Source organism: Triticum aestivum, chromosome 1D (assembly GCF_018294505.1).
Source record: "Triticum aestivum cultivar Chinese Spring chromosome 1D, IWGSC CS RefSeq v2.1, whole genome shotgun sequence".
NCBI lineage: Eukaryota > Viridiplantae > Streptophyta > Magnoliopsida > Poales > Poaceae > Triticum > Triticum aestivum.
Window position 1 is genome coordinate 46,892,311 of NC_057796.1, and position 22,420 is coordinate 46,914,730.

The 22,420-nt window shown below is 47.1% G+C and overlaps 1 protein-coding gene across 1 annotated transcript; it reads left to right on the forward strand.

The window, feature by feature from the left end:
* Positions 1 to 525: 525 nt before the first annotated feature.
* LOC123164822 (uncharacterized) lies at positions 526 to 1,296 on the forward strand. Its single transcript, XM_044582419.1, has 2 exons — positions 526 to 926; positions 1,091 to 1,296. The coding sequence occupies exons 1-2, from the start codon at positions 629 to 631 to the stop codon at positions 1,114 to 1,116; spliced, it is 324 nt and encodes a 107-aa protein (XP_044438354.1). The 5' UTR covers positions 526 to 628; the 3' UTR covers positions 1,117 to 1,296.
* Positions 1,297 to 22,420: the final 21,124 nt, after the last annotated feature.

Genomic DNA, 22,420 nt, shown 5'->3' on the forward strand with positions numbered 1-22,420 from the left:
CATATGTTACTAGTCTATGTTACTACCTCTACAATGGGGAGTAACATCTGTGTGGTGTGAGGCAACACTTCATTTATTAGGTTATATACTCATCTTGCATTGGTATGTGTGATGTTACTCATATTACTAGTAACTAGATATGTTATTACATGCCTCTATTTCTTTATTAATTGCTTGCCACATCATATATTTTATCTAGATATGTGTGATGTTACCACCTATGTTACTCCCACTGTGAGTAGTCTAACATGTCGATGTGAAGTTACTGTACACACTCATTGTTTGATGCATGTTATTTCGTATCTTCAAGGTATAGCCTGTAGATATAGAATTAATGTGCACATTTATTATTCGATACAAAATCGTATCTTCAAGATATAGAACTAATGTATGATGTAGCCTCTAGAGTGCAATTAATGTACATATTATTATTTTTGACATGGTGCCATATCTTCAAGATATACAACTAATGCATGCCCCCACATCATCATCTCAAACAAGGCTATATAAACCAAGCCATAGCTAACGAAGTCATGTATCCCACACATTCACAGAAAAGCCACACAAACAATTATAACATCAAAGGGGTAAAGAAGGCTCTAGTGTAGCAGATACAAAAGACATAGCCATGGCGAAACTAATGTGCTTATGTTTCATCATCCTCGCTATTGCGGTAGCCGTGTCGGCTGACGAATGTGAGGGTGATCGACAGGCCATGATCAAGGAGTGTGCTAAGTATCAACAATGGTCAGCAAACCCGAAGCTAGATCCGTCGGACGCATGCTGCGCCGTGTGGCAGAAGGCAAACATCCCATGCCTTTGCGCTGGTGTCACCAAGGAGAAAGAGAAGATATATTGTATGGAGAAGGTTGCCTACGTTGCCAATTTCTGCAAGAAGCCGTTCCCACATGGCTACAAGTGCGGAAGTAAGTGAAATATATTAAGGGAATTATGATGATCGGTATTGCATACATGCAGTTTTGATATTTGTTATTCTTCGGATTCACACAATTTTGATTTTAGTTATGCATTTTATATGCTTATTGTTCTATTCTGATCATACGTTGGGTCAAATTGAATGGTCTTGCAGGTTACACATTCCCTCCTCTGGCGTAGTGACTCTAGTTTAGCTATGGGAGGAGGAGCGTTGGCTTTTACATTCCATGTGCCTGGCCTCACAATAGGTTTCCTTCCAGATCTGTAATTCGTGAGGTTGTGCTCAGAAAAGTTTATGTTAAGCACTTTGTATGAGAACGTTTGTGAAACTAATAAAGCCTTCTCCTCAAATTGTCTAAATTATGTTTGTTCATATATCATATTTTGGTTCTACTAGAAAATATGTGCCCGTGCGTTGCAACGGGAGAAAAACCATCAGATTATGCATATGTGGTAGAGATTAAAAAAAATCTGAAACATACGCCAGGATGAGATCGGGACCTTCGAAATGTGATTTCATAAACTACGTCTAAATCATGTCATGATGAGATAAGGAACTTCTAAAAAGAATTTTTTTTCAAAAGCTAAAAATGTGATGGTCTCATCACGACTTGATTTCCTAAGGCACCACAACAAAATATCTTATAGCTGAGAAAACTGTATTGATTTACCCTACCTGAGCTAGACTAATGAATGGTGTATCTCGCCTTCACCGAGGGTCACGGTGTCTACCCTAACTAGTAAAACTATAGTACCAGAATAAACATAGATGTGTATGGAGGCAAATTAGATATTTAGTCATTTTCATACATCTTACAAAAACTAATCCGTAGGAAGTTTTGTCAATTTTTTTGGGCTCAATGCTGTGCAGAATATGGAAACCTTTTTTTACGCGACTCACATGTACTAAATAAAAGCATAAAACAACCTCTACATATAAAAAACCCTCTATATAAGCAGGTAAGTTTTGTTCGTTATTTGCAGATCTGTTTGATTCTAAAATTTAAATTTTTTCAAATTCCCGAATAAGTTTTGAATACATGATCATTTTTTCTAACATCATCAGTTTTTTTTTGCGAACATTTTTTCAAAATCATGATTTTTTTTAAATGCAAACATTTTTCAAAATACTGGACATTTTATATTTTTCCAGACATTTTTTGAATTCATGAAAATTATATGATTTCGCAAAAACAATGTGAATAGTTTTTTAAAATACTGGACATTTTATTATTTCCTAAAAAATTATCGATTCACGAACATTTTATGATTTCTCCAATAAAATCCAAAACTGACAACTTTTGGAAATCCCAAATTAATTTGAAGAAGGAAAAATAGAAACAGGAAAAGAAAAAAGGGCCAAGTCATGAGTTTTTTTTTGCGAACATTTTTTCGAAATCATGATATTTTTTTATAAATTCAAATTTTAAGAAAAATACTGGACATTTTATGATTTTCCAAATATTGTTTGAATTCATGATAATTTTATGATATCGCGAAAATTATGCGAACAGTTTTTTTAAATACTGGACATTTTCTGATTTGCTAAACATTTTATCAATTCATGAACATTTATGATTTCTCAAACAAAATTCAAAACTGACAACTTTTGGAAATCCTGAATTAATTTGAAGAAGGAAAAACAGAAACAGAAAAAGAAAAAAGGGCGACATGGCCCGACCCATGAACACGTGCGGGGTGGAGGAGGCATGCTCGATGTAAAGAGAGAAAAGTAGAGGAAAAAAGGGTAGTACCTGGGATCAAACCAGGGTCCTCGGGGTGAAAGACAGCGGCTCCAGCCATTGTTGTACGCGTGTCCTTCTGATATATGTAAGGGTATCATCGCATAAGAGATGAATCCGACGACGACAACTAGAAAAAATTGAATCGTTTTCTTCACTCATTGATGGCATTGTGGGTAATTTATGGCAACTTCGGAGGTAATTTTCATGACGTACCGCTAGAGGCAATAGCCGCTTTATTATTAGGTAAAGATTTACGACTTGTGGTAGGTGAAGGGGTCAAAGATATTAGAAGTTGGTGTTGTTAAAGCAACAACTTTCATGTGTTTTCTTATATCCAAAGTTAATGGGAACATTTATGCCCGAGCTCAACCAGTTTTTCGCCTTAGTAACTTTCATTCCTAGCTGATGCAAAGGTCCAAGTACAACCTAGTTTGCTAAAAGTGAGGAGACGGATGGGGAAGGGGAAGAGAAAGACAAGTGGCATATTTAGTTAGTTTTACGATTTCAGCCACAAATCCAGTGTAGTTAGATTCAACCAGTCTACTTAGATTTCTGTGATGCGTGCAATGTCTAGTTTGTCAACCAATTTTTTATCATATGACTTTTCTTTTAAATGAATTGGTGAAATTTTAATAATTTTTGAAAAATGATACGACCATCACAAAAGTTTGTATTATTAATATATTTAATCACCTCGTTGGAGTGTGACTTAACCCTGTTTTGGGATCACTATGGTAGAAGTGGCTTGACTAGCAACTAGGCCTAGCCTCAAGAATATCATTTTCCCGACAAAGTGAAGTGTTTCGACTAGCAGCTATCCCCCTTAAGGTTCTTTTCAGCTCATTCTTCTTTTGCTTAATATTGGACTTTCATTGGCTTGGGATTGACGGTTACCCAAAAAGGCTTCCACCCTGCTTTATATATAAAGCAACACAGCCGAACTGATATAGTGTGATGAGGAGATCCACTTAAAAATTAGATCAAAGGAGAATGCATGAATACATGAGAGTCCACACCATACCACAAATAAACCTACACTACCAACAAGGATGAAGACTCGCCGCCAAGGGAAACCGCCAGACCATGTTTCGCCGGTCACACCAAGTTCCCACTGGAGAGGACCTCCCGTCCTCCCACTTAGGATCGTGAAGCCTGAGACTGCTTGCGGAAAACAAGGCCCGCGGGTGGAACAATGAGGACCCGCGTAAAAGAATAGGAGGAAAGTGAATCCGCCCACGCCAGAGCCAAGGAAGCTCTAAGTCCGGATCTGAAAATGCCCGCCAATGACGGTGAGGTGCACACCAGAGGTAACATGGGATCCACAATGACGCCCTTAATAGGGAGACGACACAACATGTCACAGTCGTCGAGACCGAGGAACCGGTCAAGGGTTTTTACCCGAAGCCCTGGCTCGGCGAGACGAACCTCAACGACACCCCCTAGAGGTACGTGACACCCGCAGGCATCGCCATCGCAAATGCCAAAGCATAAATTAAATCTTTAGCCTGGAGCATCTCAACCTCGCCAAACCGAGGACTCTCGATCACCTGCCCAACAAGAAGGAAGACATGCCGCCACCAAACAGAACCTCCACAGCATGATCTGGAACCGTTGCTGCCAAGGCACCGCTGAAACCAGGGTTACCCAATGCCACATCCTCTGCCACCCACATGACCAGAAAAGAGACCATCTGCATGCCAAGACGCCTAATGAAAGCCGAATTGGCGGACCGCCAACAAAGGTCGTCACCCTGACATAAAAAATAACCCACCACCTAGCACACACCAGTCACACCGTTGGCCGACATGGATACATCCGACAGAGAGGACACACTACAACCCCTGTCTGCGCCTCCCGTCCTTTAGCCAAGAGGCCAAAACCAAGGAGGACCACCCGATGACGGAAACACCACCTTTGAGTGGACAGGGGCGATGGCCTCCTGGCCACAACCACCCATCCGCCTCGGCGGCCACCACCCCCAATCAAGGCAGGCATCGGGCCCGAGAACCCCGTTGGGCCATGGATCTGGCTTGTAGCAGAATCGAATTCGGTGAGACACTAGGTCAAGGCAAGGAAAACGCAGGTCACATAGATGAAGCACCATCATCCGAAGTGGCAAAGATCCTTGGAGAAGCGAGGAAGCCCCGCCGGGGGTGCCTCGACAACCCGCAGCCAACGGCGCCCTGATCTGGGTGCACGAGAACCGCCACCGCCATGGGCGACCGCACCATGCAGCCCACTATGCTGGAGACCAACACCCACGACCCAGCTGCCAATGTCTGCCACCATGTCGTAGACGCCATGTGAGACTAGGTAGGATCCTCGGGTAGGACTTTCCTACCGAGACATCTGTAACATAGACTTGGACAAGAAGGCTTTAGTTCTCAGAGATAGCGCCGCACCAAAGTGCATGCGTGATTTACCTTTTTTTCTTTTACTAGTAAATATGCTCGTGCGTTGCAACGGGTTCACTGTAGAGCAAACACTTAGTCCTCCTTCTGTGAGTCGGTGATGGGGAGCAGCGGGTCAAATGAGATCTTCATCTGCACCTCGGGTCGCACACAAACACTGACCATACATGACCAGTAGACGACACTAACTTGGGAACTTTCATACAAATGGTGATGGAGTGATCTAATTATACATACTTCACACAGATTGATAATATACATACCGCGAAACCACCGTCAGAACTTTACTAATTTAATTTTTGCAAACAACATCAAGCAATTGTATATATAGACCAAATGAACACCATTTGTGATAATGAACACTGCTTAGTTAGTCTCGGAGAACAATTGATATGTACACCAAGTTAAGAACAACATCGACAGGGCTACGTTAGCAGCATAAGATAGTCCAACATGTGCAAAAAGATTACCAATATCTTCCTAATTTATCCAAGAACTTTGCAAACTAACCATCTTAGTCTGCTGTCAAGAATAGCACAACAAAAGCAAGTGAAGATGGCTGTAGTTGCATACGTAGAGTAAAAACCATAAAGCCTACGTTTTAACAAACCCCTGAGTCCAAGCCGAGGTGAAATATAATACAGTTTACTCATTTCTTAAACTTAATACATTTAACTCTTCAGCTTGAACATGTATCTTAGAAATGCATCAGTTTATAATCTGACCAAGTAAGGCGAACTCAAAAAATAATGTACGTATGTTTTGAATCAGAACCGGTGTTTAGCAAACAACCAAACTTATAAATTACTGCATGCTTCTTCATGTTGTGAGCCATATAATATTTTTCAGTTAGTCCTATCCTCTCAAGAGACATAGGGACTGAATTATCCCGCGAAAACATATACTTAAAAGCATGAAGCATGTGAACACCTATTTGCAGCAAGGTGAGTCCTAAAGCACAGGACAAAAGCATTAGCTACTAATACATGTAGGAACTTCCCAAGTAGAAGAAAATCAAAGGGACTAATAGAAACACTTGCTTCCCTGTCAATTGATGCCTAGTGGCTCCGAAGAACTACTATGCCCAACCCTGAAGCAAAATTACATCTACATTAGTAGGAAATGAAGGTTAAGTCATATGCAAAGGAAGAAATTGATTGGCGCAAAGCTCAAGAGTGGATTTTTGTAAAGGAAATAGCAATTAAAATGGTCTTCATTTTAGCAATATCTTCTTTAATTATTTCCCTCGATTTGTCATATCAGTAGTGTGTTATAAGAGGCCTCATCAAGTTCTATTATCTCTGAGCATACCGAAAAACTTAACTATGAAGTTTAACCTCTCCAAACCATGATTGAATAGCATGACACATCTCTACTTATGCGGTATACTGAAAGTCCAATCCTCTATCTGTATTCTAGCTTGAGCGTGCATGTGACATTGACGATACATGACGGATCTGCTACGTGGATAACAAGACATGTATTAGAAGAATAACATACTCTTAGTTTTCTGATTGTAGATTATCTATCAGAGGAAATTTCTTGGCAACCAACAAATATTTTCTAAACAATATTAGGTTACTGCAAAAACGAAATTGAGGATCCCCAAATCCAAATTGCAGATCCCCATTTGGCCAGGTCTTTACCTAAAGAAGCAACATCAAAAGAGGAAGAATTCAATGACTGGCTAATTACCTCCAGGAGCAGCATCAGTAACTCCTTTTGTAAATTTCTGTAAATAAAATCAACTAACATACATAACAGAAAATATAGGAATGAACACACACGCTAGCTTGTTTTTAAACAAACATATTCATCCAATGGGGTCACTGAAGCATCCTGTATTTTTTTTAACCAGTGAACTCATCTCATACATCTTCTTTTACGAATTTAGTCTTCTGCTGTCAAGTACAAACAGAATCCATATATGTAGGAGGGCATGTGTTGCTTGTCAGTCAAATGTAGTCTACTGACGGCAACAACTATGTTGGCTACAGTAAACTGACAAATTGACAAACAGATGAGACCCATCAAATGCTTCAAAAGTACCTGCGGCAAATTAGGTCTAGGCGATAGCTGATGGTCTTCCTCCCAAGTTGGCGGAGGCTATCGCAGATGGCCTTGCGACGAAGTCGACGAAGATGACGGCTGCAAAGTCAACTGATACGGTATATTACAGAGATGTCAAAACCAATTAAATGCACTCCACTGAATACACCTCCTAATCCTATTTTGCTAGGTGCAGCAAGCATATCTATTCACATGTATGCAATTAAGCTAATTGATAACTAAAGAAAGAGCAGAATATATGAAACTTCAAGAATTACTCCAGCATCATGCCCAAGGATTACTGTAACCAAGTTGAAGCCACCATGTTCAGGTATATGTAGTCAGCAACATGAAATTTCTTGGTTCAATCCTTGGCTAGTAACAATAATTTTGCGGAAAGAAACAAACTGAAACAGGGGCTTGTATCATATCATCCAAACTGAAATAGTGAGCAATCGGAAGTAGCACCAATTTTCACAAAAAATAAACTGAAACAGGGGTAGATCCGAGTGGTGCAAATCAGTTACATTCATTATACATCAGTGCAAACAAAGGAATATCGATTGAATTCATGCAGCAGCGACATGCATGACCTTTGGTAACATCTAAATTTATCAAATCAACCATGTATTCGAACTTAGTCTTACCAATACACAATGTTTTTTTTTTGGTATAAAAAATTATGATTGTGTAACATCTTCTTTTGGTATAAAAAATTATGACCCATTAAATATGATAATTCGAACTTAGTCTTACCAATACACAATGTTTTTTTTAAAATCTCCACTGATGATTATAATCACAACGCAAAAGAATTCAATCGACACAAAAAAGTCAGTCACACATCAAATCTTGGGGCATGCATAGCCTGTTGCATTTGGGAGATGGGCTGCAGGGAGCCCTTTGTTTCAGTGATCTATTCCAGATCCTTTCAGTACTAAGTTGGTAAGTTTATTCAGTACATGGATTTTGTCTCAGCCATCATTTATTTCAGTGTATGTCTCTATATACTGCATCTCTGTTTGGCTGCATGCTCTGTTTCTAGAGCGGGGCAGTAGCTACTCCACTTCACTTTTCTTTGTGTAGCAGCAGAAGCAGATTAACATATTCCACTTCCGTGCAAAGGGTAGCAGCAACGGATTAACATTATAATCTATTTTGTTTGATGTGTCAATAGATTAACATTATAATTCTAACTACACCCACCCACCTCGTATCAGTTTCAGAATATGGCCAGCATGCCTCCTCTCTCTTTAAGAACCAGTCACTTAACTCTGAATCACTTAGCAGTATACATTATTATTTCCCTGTTCTTAACGCAATCACTTGAAGAAAGCCAACATGCTTCACGACTATATAAATGCCCGTGTGTGGTATGACCAATCTAGTATGTACACAAATGAACAATCCGACTAAGCACATTCAAATTCCAACCATTCAAGGTATGAATCCATTGGTTCTAAGTATCATGTAATTCCATCTATTAACCACCAAATACTAACCAATGGGAACCCGTGGAATTTAGAAAAAAAGATTAAACCTGAGGAAATATTGAGCGGTCCTTCTTGCATCGTGGCATTGGGCTAGGGTACCACTGCCATGGCGCCATACCACATCACAGCTTCACCAAGGCAAGGAGCCGGCTTGAATCAACTTTTTCATTGCCGCTGGATCACTGTTTCCCTTCAGGACTGGCATGCAGAAGCTGGGGAGGCCTCGATAGCAATCTTGCAGTCAGATTTGTACCCGTCCGGAGGAGGATACATGGATGTGTTGCGGCCGTGAATGTGCCCATGATCTCGACCGGTGTAGCGCCAGGGAAGTGGCCGACGTCAAGGTGCAGGAGGCAGAGCCAGTGCGGGAAGGGTCGCCGTCTTGCGAGGGTCAAGGCGCTCGAGGATTCCACGAAGGAGGTTGTCGGGGAGTGCTGCTGCTTCTTCCATTTGTTGGAACTCCTCATCGTCCCTCGAACACCTCCGCTGTATGCGATGTCCTCGTCCTGTTCGCCTGTGTGTTCGTCTCCAACGGCAGCTGGCGAGGTGGCTGCGGGGCTCAACCGCTTAGGGGGCATGGCGAGGCGTCTAGGACGGCTAGCTAGGTCGTAGAGATTGGGGATTTGGTCTCCGGCAGCGGCTGGCAAGCTCGCCAGGGCCACGAAGGCGGCCAGCCCCATCAGCACAAGATCCACGACGGCTCGGAGATGGTGGTGATGGAAATATGCTATAGAGGCAATAATAAAATGGTTATTATTATATTTCCTTAATCATAATAAAGGTTTATTATTCATGCTAAAATTGTATTGACCGGAAACTTAAATATATGTGTGGATACATAAATAAATATCGTGTCCCTAGTGAGCCTTTACTAGACTAGCTCGTTGATCAAAGATGGTTAAGGTTTCCTAACCATAGACATGAGTTGTCGTTTGATACGGGATCACATCATTAGGAGAATGATGTGATGGACAAGACCCAACCGTTAGCATAGCATATGATCGTTCAGTTTATTGCTAGTGCTTTCTTAATGTCAAATACATGTTCCTTCGACCATGAGATCATGCAACTCCCGGATACCGGAGGAATACCTTGTGTGCTATCAAACGTCATAATATAACTGGGTGATCATAAAGATGCTCTACAGGTATCTCCGAAGGTGTCTGTTTAGTTGGTATGAATCGAGATTGGGATTTGTCACTCCGTGTATCGGAGAGGTATCTCTGGGCCCTCTCGGTAATACACTTCACAAGAAGCTTGCAAGCAAAGTGACTAAGGAGTTAGCTGCAAGATGATGTATTATGGAACGAGTAAAGAGACTTGACAGTAACGAGATTGAACTAGGTATAGATATACCGACGATCGAATCTCGGGCAAGTAACATACCGACAGACAAAAGGAACTATGTATGTTGTCATAAAGGTTCAACCGATAAAAGATCTTCGTGGAATATGTAGGAATCAATATGGGCATCCAGGTACTGTTATTAGTTATTGACCAGAGGGGTGTCTCGGTCATGACTACATAATTCCCAAACCCATAGGGTCGCACGCTTAACGTTCCTTGACGCCAGAGTAGTATTGGGATATTTGATGAGTGGTAACCAAATGTTGTCCGGAGTCCCGGATGAGATCCCGAACGTCACGAGGAGTCTCGGAATGGTCTAGAGGTAAAGATTTATATATGGGAAGTCATATTTTGGGTTCCGGAAAAAAGTGCAATTTTTTCAATATTGTACCGGGAATCTTCCAGAAGGTTCCGGAGGATTCCGGAGGGGTACGGAAGTCCACAAGTGGGTTCACCACGACCCAAGGGCTAGAATGGGCTGCGGGGAGGCGCCCTGGCCTTATTGGGCTAGGCGCACCAAGTCCGTAAAAGCCCATGTGGCTAGGGAAGGCAAAAAAAGGAAGGAGTCCTAGTAGGAATAGGATTGGACTTGGAGTCCAAGTCCTCTCCCCTTAGTTGTGCCCTAGGGCTTGGAGGGGATGTTTCCCACGCCCCTCCACCTATATATAGAGGGGAGGGGCGCCCCAAGAGGACACACCAAGCCCATGGCGCCCCTCTCTCTCCCGTTACTCCGTAGTTCCACCGCCTCGTCCCGGCGACGCTTAGCGAAGCGCTGTCGGTGCTCCACCACCACTATCACCACCACGCCATCGTGTTGGTTGTGATCCTATCTACTTATCCTCTCCTGCTTGCTGGATCAATAAGGAGGAGACGTCATCAAGCCACACATGTGCTAAACTCAGAGGTGCCGTCCGTTCGGCACTAGATCGGTTCGATCGTGATCGGTTCGCGAAGAGTACGACTACATCAACCGCGTGATAAACGCTTCCGCCTAGCGATCTACAAGGGTACGTAGATGCTCTTCCCCTCTCGTAGCTATGCATCTCCATGGATAGATCTTGCGTGTGCGTAGAATTTTTTTGTTTTCCATGCAACATTCCCCTACAGTGGCATCATGAGCCAGGTCTATGCGTAGATGATATGCACGAGTAGAACACAAAGGAGTTGTGGGTGGTGATGTTCATACTTGTCGGGGGAAACGACACCTACGGGATCATGGGGAATCCATTTTGCTACGGTTGGCGGGCGTGGGGCTGTGGAAAGAGCGGGTTTGAAAGATAAACGCAGGGGGATTATCCAGGTTCGGGCCGCAAGTGATGCGTAATACCCTAGTCCGGCTGGTTTATGTTTATCTGGTCTTCTTGGACTAGCTACAAAGCGTGCAGGGTCCAAAAAGTCTGAATCGCCTCTCAGTACGCCGCAGGCCTCCTTTTATAGTCAAAAGGGGCTGGCACAGTGGCACACAGGAGGTGGAAAGTTGTACGGTAGTCGATTCTATCTCCTGGCACCGTAGGACAAACGCATTTAATGTGCTGCCGACGTGCTCTTCTTGCTTTATCGGGGACGGCAAGGAAGCTCGTCCCAGTTGTCGCCGCCTCACCTGGCTTCGACGCGCGTCCAAGCTGACGAGGCATGTAGCGCCATTCTGGCTGGCTGGCTGTTGAGTTGGTGTGATGGCAGAGTCTTCACGAAGATCTGCATGCCACCACGCAGGTGCTTGGTGAGTTGGCCTAGAGGCCGTACGTCGCCACACAGGTGCTCGCCTAGTTGGTGGGCTAGCAGCTGCGTGGGAACGGCCGTGGAGTCTTGGCAGGTGTGGTCCTGGTTGTGGCCCCGCGGATGTCTCCGGCAAGGGTCTTGCCGCGGCCCCGGCAAGGGTCTTGCCGCGGCCCCGGCAAGGGTCTTGCCGCGGCGTCGTGGGCGTCCCCGACAAGAGTCTTGCCGGGGGTTCTCGTGGGTATCCTCGGCAAGGATCTCGCCGAGGATACCTGTCGGTGTACAAAAGGAGGGGCGCACTTTTGTACCCCTTTACCTGTGCACGGGCAGTCGGAGCCGCGCCCACGGTCACACCAAGAAGAATAGGGGAGGTGAGCCAAGGTAAGACCGGAGCCCAAGATAACCAGAGCAACGCCAAGGCCAAGACCACGAAGAGCAGAGGGACGAAGCAGGTTCCCCCGGCAAGACCCTTGCCGGGGTAGCTCGCCCCACACGAACAGAGCGAGCCACCCTTGAGCCCACGGTCCCCAACACCATCATCCACGTGGGGCCAGGACTCGGGAGGCACCTCTGTGGTGGCATGCAGATCTTTGTGAAGACATATTCAAGATCAGATGAGGATTAGAAGACAGCGATCCTCGGCAAGATCCTTACCGAGGAGAGCCACAAGACCCCCGGCAAGATCCTTGCCTGGGACGACAGCGCTCCACGACAAGACCCTTGCCGGGCCCCCCGGCAAGGCTCTCGCCGAAGATGCCAACAGGGCCAATGCCAGGCCCGCACCAGCCAAGTCTCCACCGCCGTTCGCATGCAGCTGCCAGCCCAAACCAGCTGGGCAGGCACCTGCGTGGCAACATGCAGCTTCCAGGCCAACTCAGCAGGCGCCTGCCTGGTGGCATGCAGATCTTCATGAAGACCCTACCACCATGCCACCTCAGCTGCCTGCCTGCCTACATGGTGCCGCACGCATCGCTAGCCAGGGCGCGTGTCAAAGCGAGGAGGAGCGGCGACGGACGGGACGGGCCTCACCCCCGTCCCCGATAAAGCTAGGGGACACCTCGGCGGCGCATTAAATGTGACTTGTCCTGTAATACGAGCGATAATCTCGCGATACTGTACGCCTTTCCACCTCCTGTGTGCCACTGTGGCAGCCCCTTTCGACTATAAAAGGAGGCCCATGGCATACTGGAGAAGGATTAGACTCTTTCGAACCACACGCTCAAAACAGCTAGTTCGAGAGCTCAAGAACTCTCTAAAATACACCCACCAAAGCAGGACTAGGGTTTTACGCATCCCCGCAGCCCGAACCTGGGTAAACGATCCTCGTGCTGGTTACTAATCCTGCTCTTCTTGCAACCCTGCGCCCCGGCAACCGTAGTAGGGATTCTTGTGATCCCATAGGTATCGTTCCTCACCGACATCTTTGGCGCGCCAGGTAGGGGGCACAATTGTGAGAATCTGGTCTAGTAGCTAGCCCAGCAGTTCTTCGTCGCAATGGCTCCCAAGAAGAAGACGGCCACGGCGATCGGCTTGTTGGGAGCCGAACGGCCCGTGCCGGTGCGGACGAGCAGTGGACCGGTTGCAGACAGGACCCGGGCCGTGGTCCGCGAGCACCAGTATCGCCCTGGCAGTCAGAGCCTGGCGAGCGGCGTCGTTCGCGTGCCAGACGACCGGCCGGATGTCGCCAGATCCCAAGACGGAGCTGGGCCCCCTGTAGGCGGCGCGGGGCCCTCCAGGGGTGTCATTGTGCCACCTCCGGGCGGCGCAGCGACCTCCGAGACGCCCACACCGGCGACCATTGCGTGCTCTTCCCATGGTGTGCGCGCCGAGTAGCGTCACCACGCTGGTGACCCTGGGCACCGCCGTGGGAAGAGCCCTGTGCATCATCCGCGGGATGAAGGGGTTCAGCATGCCCGCCGAAGTGCTGGCGAAAATGGCACGCAGCCGCTGGGTCGTAACGGAGCTCCTTCTAACGCAGTTAGGAGTCGAAGCGCGTCGCGATCCACGCAGCTGTCGCCGCCGCCCACGCCAGCAGAAGCTTTGGCGCGCGCGCAGCTGCTCCTTGACTTCCCTCTTGCCGCAGAGAAGCTCGACGAGTGGAGGGCCACCATCCGGAGCCTCGTCGTCGTCGCCAACAAAGACGATGCGCGACCGGCGGGGCCCTCGGGTCGGCACTCCACTGAGCCGCCACGTGCTGGCGCTGGGAGGACCGGGGGAGCTTGTGACACCCAAGTTTTTATTTGGATTTTTCAAAAGATTTTTATTTTTAACTTGAGGGGAGTGATTTAAATTTTTCTTCAAGAGAACTCCCCCTCTCAAATATTTTTCTTTATGGCAAAAGTTTTGTTTGGATTCACCCAAGGTCTGTCTTTAGTCTTGGAAGTTCTTGCCTTTCATTTGGACTCAAGACAAAATGTTTTTCATTTGGGAGAATAACTTCTGAAAATCTTTTTGAATTTGCACTATGGCTTTTGGAAAGTCCTTTGCCACTTTCAACTATTCCTTCTTGCCATGGCATTAGTGCAAATCCTCTCCCCTAACCCTTCCCTCACCTTTGGATCATGATTTGCATCAAATCCAGCAAGTTGAACCTCCCCATGTGATTATTTCCATTCAAATTCTATTCACATAAATTTCTGTCTTCTCTTCTAGCACTTGGAGATTTACAAAGGGACTCCTTTTTCTGTTTTGATTTTTGCCACCAAACCTTTTTCCCCTCCTAGTCCTTTGAACCCTCAACCTAGAACCATGAAGATCCACTGGTCTTCAGTTCAAAATTTTCAAACTACACCTGCTGCAAGTTTGGACCAGATTTGCCAAATTTGATGAAATTCATTCAAAACTCTCTCCAAAAATTCCAAGTAAAATCATGCAGCCTCTGGGTGCATTGAGTGGTCATCTCACCAAGTTACAGCTCCAGAAAAATTTATCTCATAGCCAAAACCTTCTGTCGAACACCTGTAGTGCATGGTCATGTCAAATTCAGAAAAGTTTCAGAGATTCAGTTCAGTGCTCACTGTCGTTTTCTTCAGAGATGGACTTCGATCTCGCCAGTGCCACCGCGTCGCCTTGCTCCTCGTCCCCGCCCTCTTGTTCCTGCACCGCACGAACGCCCGGCGCCTTGCAGGCGTCGGCGACGAGCAGCAGAAGGTGCGCCGCCCCGTGACCGACGCCGGCGGCGGCTTTGCGGACGCCAGCGGGAGACACGGCGCTGACGATGCCACCCAGCGCCGCCCAAACCACCGGAGCCCGCCGCGTGGCCTTCCACTCCCCCAAATGCGCTGCCGCTCTCGTCGTGAACCGCAGGGCGCGGAGCGCGCTCTCTGCCGCCGTTGAGCCCGTGCGGTCACCTCACCGTGGACCGACGCCATTACGCCGAGACCAGCCCCGCTTAGCTGTGGAACAACTCCAGTAATCTCCACTGATGCTGCCTGGCCGCTCAAACCACCTGCCAATCCACTGCTCCGCTGTAATCGCTCGCCGGAGATTCTCCGTTCACGGCCACCCCGTCGATCTGCCTATAAATAGAGGCCCCGAGCTTCAACTCGAGCACCCACCAGCCCTGCACTCCCCCTAAAGCACGCCTAGCCACTGGAAGAGCCCCGAGGAGGTCTCCTTCCTCGACTCCGGCCGCCGCGACCCGCCACGGGATCCAGCCCAATTCGCCCCCGTGTGTGCTCCTCCGCCTCCATTCTCTTGCCAGTAGCTTCACCTTGCATCCCTCGTTCTGACCCGCGCCTCAATTCGTAGTTTGCAGCCCTCCACCGGAGTTCCCCATCCTCACCCGAGCCGCCGTCCGCCGGAGAAAGTGTCGCCGTCGACGTGGTGCTCCCCGTTGGACGAGTCCACCACCCACCGACGCGGAAGAAGACGCTGAAGCTCTTGGTACCCTCCGTTTCTCCTAACTCGCCATGGTTCGACGCCGGCATCCACCAGTCTTCGGGCGCCGGCGAGCCTTTCAAACCTGACATGTGGACCCCGCGTGTCAGCCTCTGTTCTTTTATTCGCGAACCGTTTTCTGTTGGCGCCTTCGGGCAAAATACGCTTTCTCTCTTGCGCTTGCGCATTTCCAAACGAACCGTTTTCTGTTTTCTTAGTTAAAACCCTGGAACTTTTCTGTTTCATTACAGATAAGTCCCTGGACAGAAACCTTTATAACGTTTTAATAAAAAGGTATTTTTGAGTGATTCTTTTTCTGACATTCTTAAAATTTTGTCTAGTTTTTTATGGGAATTATTTGAAAAATATTTGGCAAAGTTTCTGTGCATGTGTTGGTTTTCACGATAGTACCCGTTTCGTGATTGCCGTAGGTTCCGGGAGAGGTGACGGAGCCGCGAACTTCACCGAGCTAGACTCCGACTTCTCCGAACCAGGCAAGCATGTTTTGAACATTTGATATGGCAGGTGTTTTGCATGTTTGCGTGAAAGTTGGTGCGTGGCATATGAGTGTCGGTAAATACCTCGTTGCTTGTAAGGCAACTACCCGGTTGTTCCAAAGTCGTGATGATCTCTGATGAGAGATGGCCAAATCATGTGGTGACATGAAGGGCAGCAAGGTGGTACTATTGTAGCATGCCAGCCTTGCGTCATCCGACTTTCTCCGACGTTAACGTGGTTGGAGCCACGTTATCGTTCTTCCTTTTTCGCACGTTCCAAAGTTGCGATGATCTCTGATGAGAGATGGCCAAATCATGTGGTGACATGAAGGGCAGCAAGGTGGTATTGTTGTAGCATGCCAGCCTTGCGTCATCCGACTTTCTCCGACGTTAATGTGGTTGGAGCCACGTTACCGTTCTTTCCCCCTTCCGTGCTACCACATGTCTCATTGCGAGGGATGCGGTTTAGTAAGTTGGTAACCTCTTTCCGTGTACACACCAAACAGAGAGGCCGGGATGATGGTACCTTGGCCCAGGATTAAAGCCAGTCATCCGGTCAGGGGGCATGGGTGTTTCCGGTTGGGACCGAGAGGGGGGGCACCCCCTTATAGCGCGCGTATAGAAATTTGATCCCATGCTACGCGAGGTTGTAGCCTCCCCGTCTCAAGGTTTTTCTTGAACGATGCCGAGGGTGATCCCTGGCTTCGGAAGGTTAAATTGGGTGTGTACTGGTTAGACGTGTTTCTTCCAAAACACCGTAGACGGAACTAGTCCTCGTGACTACTGAAATCCGTTGGCTGTGGTTAAGTACAAACTCTGCAGAGTCAATTCTTTCCAAATCATCGTATCCATGATCAAGTACTGAAACCATTATATCCATATCTATCCGCGTGGAAAACTTGTCCCCGGTGAACAAGCTCAGGTGGTAATCCAGATTTATTGCTATTCCTGTGAATGGACTAACTTTATATTTGTTTCATGCTCGTGATAAATTATGTTCCCAAACTGTTGTATTATTGAGCTGTGTTATAAGCCCTTTATGTGACGTCGCACAGACGTCCGACTGTGGCGTGTTTTTGTTTCTTACCTTAAATATAAGCCCTTTATGTGACGTCGCTCAGACGTCCGACTGTGGCATGCACCGTCCTTATTTTCTGTTATAAGCCCTTTATGTGGTGTCGCCTCGACGCCCGACTGTGGCATTATTATTCCGCATTTTCCGCTCGAGGAGTCTTTCAGACACTCGTTTGGCACCAGTATTATTATTCCGCATTTTCCGCTCGAGGAGTCTTTCAGACACTCGTTTGGCACCAGTATTATTATTCCGCATTTTCCGCTCGAGGAGTCTTTCAGACACTCGTTTGGCACCAGCATTATTATTCCGCATTTTCCGCTCGAGGCGTCATTCAGACCCTCGCTTGGCACCCAGCTTTTACTACCTCTATGTCTGAATCGTACTGGTTAACTTATTCATGTACTTCATGTTCGCATTTGTTATATCTTATGTCCGAACTGTCTTGCGAGTACTTTCATAGTACTCACCTGGCTTGTTGATTTGGCCAGATGTTGACGAAGGCGATCTCTTGGATGAAGAGTTTGATAGCGCGTCCGATGCCTAGAGGAGTCCCAGTCAGTCCTGCGCGATCCCGGATTTTGGTCACTTGTATTGTTTACGCTTCCGACACCCGCAATAAGTCTTCTCGAGCCTCACTCCGACGCTCGAAGAGCTGTAGTCTTCTGGAATCATATCACTCGCTTCGCGATGGTATTTCCACCACCGTTATTATCGTGAGTTAGTAGTTTGCCACCCTATCCGCCGTATTGTTTATCGGCGGGCATGTAATAAATTGTTGGGCAGTCTCTGCTCAACCTTGTATTATATTTAGTACTCCTGGTATTTTCTTCTGTGACCAAGATAATTGTCTATCAGTGAGAAGAAATTCTTCCTCGCTGGTCCGTAAAAGGGATTGGTTTCTCAATAATTATTTTATTGAAAAACCGGTCGTGACAAGCTTGGTATCAGAGCCAGGCTGACTGTAGGAAGCCACTAGGTGCGATCGCTAATCGGTTATTAGCGTCTTTTGTGCTTTTTCAGCATTTTACAATTGTAGCTATTTTCTATTGGTCATCATAAATTTATGACATGACTACTCAGAATTTTTGCCTACTTTTGTAGATGGCTGGCAGCAGCTGTGAGAATCGAGTGTTCACCAACGTGCCCGAGGGGTTTGTCAAGCTCCTCGTCTCCATCACCAAGCTCGCGATCGGGCCAGCAGCTCGCCCGGAGTTCACACTCTATCAGCACAAGCTCAGTGACGACGTGTCTATGCACCAAGCCGTGGTACAGTTCAGGGGAGGACGATCTGCTGCTCGCCACTTCCGTTTTACGGGAAGGGCCATGCCTACAGAGAGGCATGCCATGCAGATGGCTGCCCGTGAGGCGATAGCTCGCCTTCGGGACATCCTTCCTACGATGAAGACTCGTCGCTACCGCTACCTCCCATGCCATGTGCCGTACACCAGCCACTATGCGTTTGCCTGCCATCGGGGAGAAAGAGACGAAGCCATCGAGATGGTTGTGGAGTATCTCAAGGCTCTGGAGGAGTCTTTCGACAACCTCGTAGATGATCTTGTGGCCACCCGCATGGACTTAGTCCGGGGCGGTCCTGCCAGCAGGAAGGAGCTTCTCCACACGGCGCCGCCTCTGACATTCGTCTTGTCTTCAGCCTCGTATGCACCGGCCGTTTTGGCCACTGCTCGCCGTCTGCCTACCACTGAGGAGTTCGACCGAGTCATCGCTCCTACTCCAGTCAGAGCCGCACCGCCTGCCGCACGCGCTCTGCCACCAGTCGCCCCCGCACCATCACCGCAGCGCAGCGTCACGCGCCAGGAGCCAGCTAGAGAGGAGGTGGAGGTTGACTCTCCTGGACCGCTGAGCCTTGCCATCGGCAAGGGGAAGGAGATCTTCACCATCTCCGACTGAGAGCACCGAGTAGCCGCGTATTATGTCTGCTTGTATGATGTGCTGTTTTATTTGTACGCTAGTTTTAATAACATGTCAGGATTGTGTACGCGCATCCTGAGTGCTGTATCATGTGTTTGCTTTTCGCATGTAAGTTTTATGTTAAGCACTTCTTCTCCATGAAAAATCATTTGTGTTTCTTTGAAAACCTTGAACCATTTTAATTGTTGCCCTTGCAAGATTTTTTTTTGGGGCTACACAGTTTCTCATGGGTTTTGCAAATAATACCCCAGACTGGAAATATGTCTCGCCCATGGACTCGCTCCATGCCCAATCAGCCAGAAGAGGTTTACGGGACACAGACCAGCAACAATTTCACTCAGGGTCAGTCCAGCCAACAAGACAGCGAAGCAGCACTGTCTCAAGTATGCCGTCTCTTCGAGCAAAGTCAGCAACAACACCAAGAGATGATGAACCATGTCATCAACATGGGAAACCACCATGAACACTATCAACCACATTCCAAGTTATCCGAGTTACAGAAGACTCGCCCCTCAACTTTTGCTCACACCGATAGGCCGCTGGAAGCCGATGATTGGCTTCGTGAGATTGAAAGGAAACTGATTATTGCTCAATGCTCAGATCATGAGAAGGTGCTTTATGCACCACACTACCTTACTGGAGCAGCCGCAGCATGGTGGGAAAACTTCCTACACATGCATACCAGGGAACACAACATCACCTGGGAAGAGTTCAAGGAAGGCTTCCGTGGGGCACACATCCCCAGGAGCATCTTAAAGATCAAGAAGAGAGAGTTTGATGACCTGAAGCAAAGAGGCATGTCTGTGACAGAGTACAATGGTCAGTTCACTCAGCTGTCTCGTTATGCCTACGACGAGCACATGACAGAAAGCAAGAAAATGGAAAAATTCCTGGACGGCCTGGCACCAGCGCTAAGATGCCAACTGATTGTACACACCTTTCCGGATTTTAAGACGCTGGTGGACAAGGCCATCACCTTGGAGAATGAGCGCCGTAGTCTGGAAGATATCTGTACGCGGAAAAGGGACAAGACGACTCTTGCCCGCAGCAACCGAGGCAAGACTGAGGTCCCAAGGACAGACACAAGGAGATCCACGACTACCGAGCCAAGGCCCGTCGGACAGTTTCATGCCAGGGACAAGGAGTTCACATACCGTCCAGGGGTCACCTGCTATGCTTGTGGTCAACAAGGGCATTATGCTCAACAGTGCCCGAAGCCAAGAGACTCGGCACCCAAGCCGAATAATGGTGGAAACAATCCAGCCCCCAAGCGCAACAACTTCAATCCCAACAACAACCACAGGAAGGGTCACCTAAACCATGTGACTAGGGAAGAAGCGCAGAATGCCCCAGACATCGTGCTCGGTACGTTCCCTGTCAACACAGTACCTGCCACGGTTTTGTTTGATTCTGGAGCTTCCCATTCGTTTGTTTCGAAGAGTTTTGTTTCGCAACATGGTTTTCCGATACTCCCCTTGGAAAAGTCTATGGTCATCAAGTCCCCCGGAAATAAGCAAATCGTCCAAGGTTACTGCCAAGGAGTGGTCATTGAGTTCGAAGGACTACAATTCCACGCGAATCTCATCGTGTTGGAAAGTAAAGGACTGGATGTCATTTTAGGGATGGACTGGTTGACCACCAACAAAGGATTCATCGACTGTTTCCATCGGACAGTGATTCTCACTCACCATCACGGCAAGACAATAAGAGTTTCCGCTCAAGAAAGGCCACGATCACAGAAACCAAAACTGAACAAAATGGACATTGCAGAACTGAGAAATGTTCCAGTGGTATGCGAGTTCCCTGATGTGTTCCCGGAAGAACTACCAGGCATGCCACCAGACCGAGAGATCGAATTCAGCATTGAACTAGCACCTGGCACCGCTCCCATTTATAAGAAGCCGTATAGAATGGCACCCTCGGAATTGGTGGAGTTGAAGAAGCAGATAAAGGAATTATTGGACAAGGGGTTTATACGAGCCAGCTCCTCACCATGGGGTTCGCCTGTGTTGTTCGCCAAGAAGAAGGATGGGACACTGAGACTGTGCATAGACTATCGAGCCCTCAATATGGTCACCATCAAAAACAAATACCCGATGCCACGGATAAATGATTTGTTTGACCAGCTCGCACAAGCTAAGGTATTTTCAAAGATTAGTTTGAGATCGGGATACCATCAACTGAAGGTACGGACAGAGGATATCCCCAAGACAACATTCACTTCCAAATATGGGTTATACGAGTTCACAGTGATGCCTTTTGGTCTAACGAACGCCCCCGCATATTTCGTCCACCTCATGAACAAAGTGTTCATGAAATTCATGGACAAATTTGTGGTGGTATTCATTGACGATATTCTGGTTTACTCAAGGACACCCGAAGAGCATGCTGAGCACCTCAGAATTATTTTGGGAGAATTGAGGAAGCATCAGTTGTATGCCAAGTTTAGCAAATGCGAATTTTGGCTAAGACAAGTTGGTTTCTTAGGCCATATACTGAACCAAGAAGGCGTAGCCGTAGACCCAGAAAAGGTCAAGGCCATACTGGACTGGAAACCGCCCGCCAACGTCACAGATGTGCGGAGTTTCCTAGGAATGGCCGGATATTACAGAAGATTTATTGAAGGATTCTCCACTGTGGCGAAACCTATGACCCAACTACTCAAGAAGGACAAGAAATTCGTATGGACGGAAGCATGTGAGCAGAGCTTCCAAGAACTCAAGAAAAGGCTGACAACCGCACCAGTCTTAACTGTGCCGGACATACACAAGAGTTTTGAAGTATATTGTGACGCGTCCCGAAAAGGTCTCGGATGTGTACTAATGCAGGATGGCAAAGTTGTCGCATATGCCTCCAGGCAACTGCGAAAACATGAAGAAAATTACCCAACACATGACTTGGAGCTAGCAGCAGTCATACATGCACTCAAGGAGTGGAGGCACTTTCTGTTGGGAAATCGTTGTGAAATATATACGGACCATAAGAGCCTCAAATATATCTTCACACAGCCAGAGCTGAATTTACGCCAACGACGCTGGTTGGAACTGGTCAAAGACTATGACGTCGGCATCCACTACCACCCAGGGAAAGCAAATGTAGTGGCCGATGCCCTTAGTCGAAACCCCAGCCCGGACAATGACGGTCCGCAAAACTTGAGGCCTGAGTTTCAGCGAGAGTTCGCTAGGCTCAACATGATGTTAGTCTCCGAGGGCACCGTATCAAATCTGGAGATACAACCCACCTTGGTGGAACGAATTAAGAAGGCTCAACAGGGACACCCCAGCATCGAAGGCATAAAGAAGAAAATGAATCTTAGTAAGACTTCAGAGTTCGTCACAGACAG

Coding starts and splice junctions, on each gene's coding strand:
- LOC123164822 (XM_044582419.1), top strand. CDS start 629: ATGGCGAAACTAATGTGCTTATGTTTCATCATCCTCGCTATTGCGGTA. Junction 927..1,090: donor ACATGGCTACAAGTGCGGAA/GTAAGTGAAATA, acceptor ATGGTCTTGCAG/GTTACACATTCCCTCCTCTG.